Below are 10,511 nucleotides of genomic sequence, written 5' to 3' on the forward strand. Positions count from 1 at the left end.
GCAACAGTCCTTCATAAATATCAAACAAGGTCCACAAGAGCCTTACATGCAGTTTGTGGACAAATTGAAACAAACATTGGAGAGACAAATCGATAGCAAGCAAGCCAGGGAGATTATACTCCTCAAACTGGTCGTCGAGAACGCCAACCCAGACTGTAAGCAGCTTTTAAAATCTTTACCCCCTGAACCTGAACCCACTTTACTCCAAATGATACAAGCGTGCAACTGCTTGGGGACATTACAACACACCACGGCAGTCGCATATCAAGCCGTGGGGCAAGGCATAGCGGACGCTTTTGCCACCATGAAATTAACCCCCGGGAAACAGCTGACTTGCTTTGGCTGCGGAGAGTATGGACATATCCGGAGAGACTGCCAAAGAACGCAAAACCCTAAAGCTCCGGATGTATGCCCTTGCTGTCGGAAAGGCCCTCACATTGCTAATATATGCTGCTCTAAGTTCCACCAGAATGGCCAGCCTTTGCAGGGAAACTTCTCTCGCAGCGCGGGACGGCGATGCGCGAGGACACAAATTCCGCAGCCGACACAGCAGCTGGGAGCAACCTTGAACTTCCAATCGGCCCTGCCCCCACCCGACGAGAAACTGTCACTGACTTACAACCAGCCACCCCAGGCAGCGCAGGAATGGACCTGGCAACCTCTGACACAGTAACGTTACTTGATTCATCTGTCCATTTGCTTCCCACAGGAGTTTTTGGACCGCCAGGACAGAATATGCACGCTTTGATTACAGGCAGATCTTCCACCTCGATAACAGGGTTGTTTGTTCTCCCAGGGGCTATAGACTCTGATTCCCTTGGGGAAATAAAGATCATGGCTTGGACCCCCCATCTGCCCTGTGTAGTCCTGGACGGGAGCAATATAGCTCAACTTATACCCTTTCCTGCAGCACCCCTGTCTGCACCCCCGATAGCTGAAAAGAGGGAGGGGGGTTTTGGTTCTACAGGGGTCCCACAGATTTTATGGACACAACAGTATTACATCTGAGCGTCCAACATGCCAATGCAAAGTGACTCTGAAAGGTAAAGACATAGTCCTGATGGGACTTATTGATACAGGAGCCGATGTGACTGTTATCTCAAAAAGCCAATGGCCCAGTGAGTGGCCACTGATGGCTGTGCTTCAGATACTCTCGGGCGTGGGTGGGAACTGTGAAAGCTTGCAGAGTCAACACTTGGTGCAAATAACAGGGCCTGATGGGTGGATAGCCACAGTAAAACCTTTTGTGCTTTCTGTTCCTCTGGTTTTGTGGGGAAGGGATGTGTTAACACAGTGGGGGATTTTTATGCATTCAAATTTTTGCATAGGGGTCATTGGGATGCGCAACACCCCCAAACTGACTTGGAAAACCTCTGATCCTGTGTGGGTGAACCAGTGGCCCCTGTCATTAGACAAACTGCGCATATTAAAAGAACTTGTACAAATACTGATGGAAAAGGGACATATAGTCCCATCTAATAGCCCGTGGAATTCCCCTGTGTTTGTGATCAGAAAGCGATCTGGGGGATGGAGGCTGTTGCATGACTTGCGGAAAATGTAATATATGGTAGGGATAATTCATGCTATTAATGTATGATATAAAATATTGTGAAATCCAAAATATGTCTTTTGACCATCCCGGCCGGGAGCAGCTGTCTATTTAGATTCAACTAGTTCCTGGACACAAGTTAAGATAATGATCGATGCCTTAACGTAAGAATGGAAGCTTCCAGGGCGATGATCTCAGTTTCCCCAGTTGTCAGGAGCCACCCGAAAGCGATTATTGCCTTGCCGATTGCATCTATCAAGATAGTCAGCGGTGCCAACCTGATACATCTAAATACACAGCTTCTCTGAAGCCAATTGATGCCAATGGCACACCTGGACTCGGCCTTTGTCCACCTCTGCACATGGAAAGAAACAGCGATGCATGTGAAGAGATACAAAGGAAATTTGGTCATCTTTGCCTCGGGCACAATAAACTGTATAAAACCTCGCCGCAAGAAGCAGTGAGCGTGAACAGGGACTCTGACACTCGGGAGGTCAGATCCGAGTTCACCCGGTATCGACCCCAGGCTCAATGCTGTCTCTTTGGCTGTGGTGGTTTCGAAGACCGAACTTCGGTCTCGCAGACAAATTTATAAATATTTGCTAAATTTTTGATAATTTTGGCTCACGATTTGATCATTTATAACAGAAAATAAACAAAGTAATAGAAGAAATGGGAGCCCTCCAGCAAGGGCTCCCTTCCCCTTCCATGATCCCCAGAAATTGGCATTTGACAGTGATTGATTTAAAAGATTGTTTCTTTGATATATTGCTGCATCCAGACGATGCGCCAAAATTCAGCTTTTCTGTACCAAGCATTAATATGCAGGAACCACTAATTCAATATCATTGGACGGTATTACTGCAAGGCATGCGCAACAGCCCCACTATTTGCCAGTGGTATGTCGCAAGGACCCTAAGTCTGATCCGGGAACGTATGCTTGATGTTCTGTTGTATCATTACATGGATGATATTCTGATATCTGCAGAAACTGTGATTCAAATGGAAGAAGCAGTGCTGGCTGTGAGCCAGGCTGTCACATCAGCAGGTCTGACCATTGCTTCTGAAAAGGCTCAAAAGACTTGCCCATGGAAATATCTGGGCTGGTGTATTGGAATGCACTCTATTTCGGCACAACCTTTGCAAATTTTAGCTGAAATCAAAACTCTGCACGATGGGCAAAAATTACTAGGGACTATAAACTGGGTACGTCCCTTGCTTGGAATTTCAAATGCAGAATTGGAGCCATTGTTTGCCCTACTAGAGGGAGAGCCTGACCTCTTATCACCTAGACATTTGGACACAAAGGCACAAGCTGTGCTTCAAAAGGTAGCTGATGCTATCTCACAGAGACAGTCAGCTCGCTGGGCTCCAGAGTTACCACTTTGGCTAATAATTCTAAACCTTGACAGGCAACCACATGCCTTGATATTTCAGTGGGACTCAGTAAAAACAGACCCTCTGTTAATTATCGAATGGGTCTTTTTGCCTAACAAAATGCCCAAGACTATTTCCATGCAAGATGAACTTATGGCCGTGTTAATTGTCAAAGCTTGTCAAAGACTAACCTCCTTGGCTGAAAGGGATTTTGACCGCATCTTTATACCTCTTACAATGTTCTATTTGGATTGGTTGCTACAGAAATCTGAGAAATTGCAAATTGCTTTAGCAGATTACCCAGGGCAGATATCTATCCATCCGCCTAAGCACAAAATGTTAAGCTGTTCTTTTAACTTGCTCCCAAAGCCACGGAGAAGTGAGACTCCTTTGCAAGCTATGACAATATTCACGGATGGTTCTGGGAAAACCCATAAATCAGTGATTGTGTGGAGGGATTCTGATACCAGAACCTGGCAATCTGATATTGCTGTTTTTGAAGGGTCTCCACAAATTGTAGAATTAGCTGCTGTGATCAGTGTTTCAGAAATTCAGCTCAACTTTTAACCTAATAACAGACTCTGCCTACGTAGCTGGAATTGTGTCTAGAGCAGAAGCCTCTGTCTTAAAACAAGTTAGAAATTATGTTCCTTTTTACTGGTTGAAACTACTAGTTTTTCTTTTGGATCAAAGGACTGCTCCTTATTTTGTTATGCATATAAGGTCGCATTCCAATTTGCCTGGGTTTCTTACAGAAGGCAACACCCAGGCAGACTTGTTAACCCTATCAGTGCAACATGTTTTACCAAACAAAATAGAGCAGGCTTGGGTGAGTCACTCGTTTTTTCACCAGAACGCTGGGGGTTTAGTAAGGCTTTTTGAGCTTACTCCAGTACAAGCTTCTAGTATCATTGCTACATGTCCTGATTGTCAGTGTTGCTCTCTTCCTAATGTGAATACAGGGGTCAACCCTAGAGGTCTACAGAGCCTACAAATTTGGCAAACAGATGTGACACACTTTCCTGAATTTGGCCGTTTGAAATTTGTGCATGCTTCCATTGATACCTTTTCAGGTGCTCTGTTTGCCTCAGCTCACACAGGAGAAACAGCAAAGGACGCTTGTCATCATTTCACTGCTGCCTTTGCCACATTAGAAATTCCGCAACAGATTAGGACAGATAATGGCCCCTCATACATTTCCCGTAAAGTTGCAAATTTTTTCTCCTTATGGGGAATTACCCACAAGACAGGCATACCCCACTCACCCACCGGGCAGTCCATTAAAGAGCGAGCCCATGGCTCCCTCAAGCATCTCCTGGCCCAACAGAAGGGAGGAGCCGGAGATACACCTGCTGAAAGACTACAGAAAGCCCTTTATGTTTTTAATTTTTTGAACTGTTCCATGATGGATTTAAATCCCCCTATGACTAGGCATTTTGCATCATTCACATTGCTTTCCTGCAAGGAGAAACCACCGGTACTGATCCATGACCTAGAATCTGGCAAAATCCTTGGCCCTTACCCTTTAGTCACTTGGGGGAGGGGCTTTGCTTGTATTTCCACAGAAAAGGGACCTTGTTGGATCCCCACAAGAAACGTGAAACCGTTCCGGGAACCTCTACCAGCACCTGACAGAGACCAGGCCGCTACCCAGCTCTCAGAAGAGGAGGGGGAAGAGGAACCACACAGAGACTGCAGCTCATGACCAACATCTTCTGTTCTACCTGCAAAGGAAACTGTGAACCTTGGGTTTTATGTCAGTGTAAAAAGTGTGGAGATTGGTGGTATTGCAGAGCCCTTTTGGCAAAAGCATGGTGTGCATCATGTTATGATGTGGAGTTACAAATAAGGTATAAAGCCATTGAATTTTTAATTGTAGTAGGCCACAAGGAAAGGGATTGTCACCCTGTTTTTTTAAGATTTTCTAAGCCTTCTGATGTTGACATTCTTGTAGTGAACTTTCTCACACACTTTCTGTAAATAACTCATTGTTTTGCATTCCTTTATGGAGGAGGAAAGAGTTGATAGACTGTTAGTTTAACCAGTGGCATTGGAGAGGTGCCACTGTCACCCTCCAATCCACTGTCACTTTTGGAAAACTATAAATGTTGGAGTCAGAAAATAAACGGCCCTTTTTTCTCTTTCACCTTGAGAACGGTGTGAGCGTGTTCTTTTGTGTCCTATAGTGACAAGGGATAGCCCTCACCTCTCTATTCTCAGGAGGGAAGTTTTGAGGGAAGCTGAAAATAGCTATATTTGCAAAGTAGAGTGCAAACGAAACAATTTAGTGCCTTATATCTGGCCAGTCCCTGAACAAGCTTGGGAGAGGACAAAAAGGGAATGTGCTAAGAGATATGCTTGGAAACTAAAATCCAAAAACGGGTTTTTTGCTGCAACATAGAATGGAGTTAAAATGGATGCTCTGCTTATGCTTATTAGCACTGCTTAGTTTTACTAACACAGCCTGGCCTGTTGACCAACCCAAAACAAATGTTTGGATAACTCTAGCCAATACAACAAAACAAGATACCCTATGCTTGGCCACTGCATCCCCAGAAAATCCATTTTCAACCTGTCTAGTCAGCTTGCCATTAGACAATTGGCCAATACCAAAAAATACTGAAAGCGTGGTACAGAGCTCAAATCCTGTTGATGCATGGGATCAGTGGACCCCCTACCTTCCTGAAGCACCCTTGGAGCCCCAAGAATTAGAGCTCCTGGGTTCTGTAAAAATGGATTTTTGTGTTAATTTTAAATACACAGGAAGAAATCAGTCTAAAGCTTGGGATGTTTCTCCCCATCACCCTGTGTATAAGAATCAAACCTTTTGGTGTAATTACAGTTCTGGCAGCCCTTCTAAATCCAGAAATGCCCCCCTAAGGCTGCCATCAGGAATGTTTTTGGTCTGTGGAGATCAGGCCTGGGCTGCGATCCCTTCACACATAAAAAGGGGTCCCGGTAGTCTGGGACAATTGACTGTGTTAACACCTAACACATACATGATTTTACAGCACAAATATCCCAGCAGAATAAGGCGCAGTTTACATGCATTTGATAAATACTGCAATGATGAAGTGTCTCTGTGGTCTGAGACCCAAATGAATTTGGCCTCTTTACTTTTGCCAAAATTGGCAGCAAAAAAGGCCTTAACCCAACTAAATGAGATGGCTTGCTGGCTGGCAAAACAGACAAATGACACAAGTTCTGCTTTGTCAAACCCATTAATGGATGTTGATAGTGTAAGGCATGCTACTTTGCAAAATAGAGCTGCGACAGATTTTTTGCTTTTAGCACAAGGTCATGGCTGTGAAGATTTTGATGGAATGTGTTGCATGAACCTTTCTGAGAACTCGGAATCTATCCATAAGAGCATACAACAGCTGAAGGATAGTGTGTTTAAACTAAGAGTAGAATCTGGATCTTGGCTAGATAACCTGTTTAGTGGCTGGGGTTTAGCTCCCTGGCTAAAGGCTTTCTTTAGGATAGGTATGCATGTGGTGATTTTGATAATAGTTATATTAATCATGATACCTTTCTTGCTTCAATGTGTGCAGAGATTAATTAATAAGACCATTAAAGGAGTGGTTTTGGTTGACACAGAAGGGGGAGATATTGGGGTGCACGAGACAGAGAGTACTTTGGACCTTATCAGCATAAGAGAACTGATAGATAAAACGCCTTGGCAAAAGCAAACGGAACTTTGAAAATTAGATCTAGATAGCAAGAAGATTTAATTAGACAGGTTTACCAGAAAAAGAAAATCCTATTAAACTCTGTAAGCAAGAGGTGTTGTTATATGCATAAGTTTGTGTATATGATTCTAACCTAATCATTGTAGTACACATTACTAGTCTCCCTAAAATAGTATATAAGTGCTTGTATCCCACAATAAAATCAGATTCTGATCACCGAGTCAGTCTCCCCGTCTCTCTCCATCGCCGACACGTACAGATAAGGCAATGGGAAAAAAAGCCCAGACCAACACACCATTTTCTCCAAAAGTTTTTTAAATGGTTTTAATCATGCTTTCATGCTAGGATAGTTGGCACAATACACAGCTCTGATTCTACCTAGAATGTAGTTTTGGGTAGAGCAGATTCAGGTAGCTCACAGTTACTGAACAAGATCATACTTTTAACCTTAGCCTTGTCCATGCGTTTCCTATACACTGATAGTATTGAGATCGCAGATCCCTCTAAATCATTTGATCTCAGTAATCCTGAAGAAAACCAACACATTCAAAAGTTTTCTGCTGTGTTTAGTGAATCCAATCATCAATTAAATGTATTAATGTATTAGAGGAAAAAAACATTGCTCTGTTGCTTTTGGCTGGGGTAGAGTTGGTTTTCTTCCAAGTGGCTGGTATGGGGCTATGTTTTGGACTTGTGCTGAACACAGGGTTGATAATATAAATGGTTTTTTTATTCCGGAGAAGGGTTTACACAGATCCAAGGTCTTTGCTGCTTTTTGTACTGACATGCTGGGGAAGGGGCTGGGGCATGCATGGGAGGTTGGGAGGAGACAGCTGAGATAGCTGACCCCAACTGGCCAAAGGGATATCCCAGACCATATGACATCATGCTCAGTATTTACAATGAGGGAAAGAAGAAGGAGGAGGGAGATATTTGAAGTTATGGCATTTGTCTTCCCAAATAACCAATACATGTGATGTATCCCTGCTTTCCTGGAGATGGGTGATCATCTGCCTGCTCATAGGAAGCGGTGAATTAATTCTTTGGTTTGCTTGTGTGTGTGGCTTTTGCTTTTCCTATTAAACTGTCTTTATCTCAACCTGTGAGTTCTCTCACTTTTACCCTTACAATTCTCTCCCTGATCCTACTGGGGGGAGATTGAGCGAGTGACTGCATGGGGCTTGCTGGGATTAAACCATGACAACTGGCCACACTGGATGGGAGAGTTAGTAGAAACAACACAGCTGACAGGCAACAAGACCCTCCCCCTGTCAGAAGCAGATAGATCAATCTCAATTGCCTGTGCAACCACAGCTCAGGTCAGAAACCTACCTTCTGAAAGGCAATGCAAGCTAAATGCAATCTAGTGCTGTCTGTCCTTTGATATATTTCTTAAAATGCTCCCTTCCACATACCTAGGACAGTTCCTCCTACAGTTTACTGGAAAGAGAATGACAGAACAGAGGAGTAGCTGGAGTTATAACAGAGCATCTCCTCCTCCAGTCCCAATGAAAAACAAGCAAACCTCACAATAACCAGGACTTGCTAACTCTGGTATGACACTGCAGTCTGGTTGCTCACAAGGGCCAAATTAATACAAATGCTCAAAATTCTGTAGTTTGAGCAACTGCTGTGAAGGCATCTCCCTATTATATTATCAATGTGTAATATATTTAATGTGCTGCATCACATATGTAAGTGATACAGCGAAATATGTAAACCATTAACAATACTGAAAATAAGGATTGTTATGTTCAAGAGTTACTGTCCTCACTTCTGACATTACGGACAGCAGAACCTGGGGGGAAGGGGAGGAAAGAAGCAAAGCTTTCTCATACTTTATTTTCCAAAGGCATACAAAACAAACAGCAACATTTATTAGAAGTTCACACAAGCCTCAGAAAAAGTTTTACAAGTTGCTACAGTGAGGTTTTCTGAAACCTCAGACAGAGATCTGCAGGAGTTATGTAAATAACTGCCAGACTAATCAGATCCTTCACATGACATACAAGCCATTAGGCACAAATTAAGGTCTTAGGTTTAATATAGTGTCCAGGTAACACCGACTATTATTTTATTGTAGGGTTGAATGGCAGTATGGGACATGAGTAGACAAGCTGCATAAAGCTTGTTGGATGCTCATTTCCTGTCTTATGACCATGCTAATTTCAGTGCCTTTGACCTCCAGGTCTTTCTTTCCTTAAAAACACCTGCTTATTCTTTAGGAAGCTCCTGAATCTAGGAGATGAGAAAAAAAATAAAAAATAAAAAATACTTTCCAGAAAATCCCAGCAGAACCCCACCCCAGTTTAGTAGATGTCATAGATCTCACAGAGGCATTCCCTCCCCTCTGTGCATTGCAGTCCAGAGTGTGAAGAACAAGTCGGCTTTCTTCGCTGACAAGATCTACAACAGATTACATATTCCCACTCAAATTGAAGACCTGAAGTCACAAATGACTTGTCATTGATTCAGTCAGTGAACTTCCCATTTCAGTTCTCATTCTGGACGAATATGATGAATTAGTACCCTAAACCTAACACACACGCTTCCTTTATTCATGTGTATTTTTAGTCAGCAACATACATCCTCCCATCAAGAGATACTGGACAAGATGAGAAACACTGGATCCCCAACAGAGAAAAAAGAATCCATAGGCATAAACAGAAAATACTTTTTGTGTATTTTAATCATAAGGAACAACCGGAATAATAATACCAAGTTTTTTTGTCAAATGATGAAAGCATCTAAAGGCATTTCTGTCAGAGCATACTGCTGTCATTTTTTCTGAACACGGCTCAAACGCCAAAGCAAACAAGAAGTCGTTACTTTGCATTGAAAGCCTTTCCTCCTTCCATCACCTCATCCCCTCCCACCTATCCGCCAAAACCTCCCCGTGCTTTTCTCCCACCCACACCCCTCTTTCCCCCAAATCACCTCAACCCCATCCACAGCGACCCCGCACATCTCATAGCTCACCCCAAACTTGTCCCGTTTTCTCCTCCCACATGAGCCCCTTCCATCTCGTCTTCATCCCTCTCGCACCCCTCTTCTCCCCCCCATTTCAGCCCCTTAACTCACCGCCGCGCCCCCCCGTCGCCTCCCCGGCCTGCTGCAGCCTCCCCGCCACCAGCGGTAGCCGCCGCCGCCGCTCACGCCCCACGCAACCGCCCTCCACCGCCAAGCGCGAGCACTCCCCTGACAACCGCAGCGCGCACCAGGCCCAGCCACTTCCCAGCCCCGCGCACACAACGGGCCCCGCGGGCAGCCTCCCCCGCGCCACGCACCGGGGCGACGGCACTCGGCCACTTCGTCGAACTGGCTCCCTCCCGCCGCCCCTGCCCTACTGACCATCGCTGCGCTTGATCTCCACGTAGATCCCTATCTGAACCTTGCTGAAGTTGGCCGCTGCCATCGCTTCATGGGGCAGCCGGGGATATCGGAGGCACTGCCGGACAGCGCACAGGGGGCAGTGAGGGCGCACACAGCAGCGAAGGCGGCGGCTTCGAGAGGGCAGGCGGGCGGAAAGCGAGGGGCGGAGAGAAAGAGTAAAGGCGCCGGCCGGATATAACAAACACTGGTACTTGCAGCGCCTGTGCAGCTCGCCGCGGCATCACGACAGGCCCGGCTCACGGAGAAGGCGGGGGTAGAAGCTCCGCCGCGGTTTGTTCTCCGCCCTTCACGGCACCTGGGCAGGGCTGGCACAAGATGGGCGCCCCCACTCCCCAGGGGCTGCCTCCCTGCTCGCTTTAGCCTGGACCAGATGTTCGTCCCAGCTGCGAGCTGCCTATGCGAGCCTCTCCTCTTGGCCTTGTCCCTGACTTAAAAACACACACGTGTACCTATTTGGCGCAAAATTGACTCTGCTGCTGTTATACATACATATTATAAAA

The 10,511-nt window shown here is 45.2% G+C and overlaps 1 protein-coding gene across 2 annotated transcripts in view; it reads right to left on the reverse strand.

Annotated features, from left to right (window-relative positions):
• Positions 1-10,218, reverse strand: part of LOC118701490 (kinesin-like protein KIF2A) — a 158,507-nt gene extending 148,289 nt beyond the window's left edge. Inside the window, exon 1 of one of the 2 annotated variants that reach the window (XM_036406124.2) lies at positions 9,970-10,218. In XM_036406124.2, coding sequence (XP_036262017.1) covers positions 9,970-10,033 — 64 coding nt within the window. In that variant the 5' untranslated portion in view covers positions 10,034-10,218. Of the gene's footprint in view, positions 1-9,905 lie in introns of both variants that reach the window. The other variant, XM_036406123.2, reaches the window with a different exon arrangement.
• Between the last annotated feature and the right edge of the window lie 293 nt (positions 10,219-10,511).

Source organism: Molothrus ater, chromosome W (genome assembly GCF_012460135.2).
Source record: "Molothrus ater isolate BHLD 08-10-18 breed brown headed cowbird chromosome W, BPBGC_Mater_1.1, whole genome shotgun sequence".
Taxonomy (NCBI): domain Eukaryota; kingdom Metazoa; phylum Chordata; class Aves; order Passeriformes; family Icteridae; genus Molothrus; species Molothrus ater.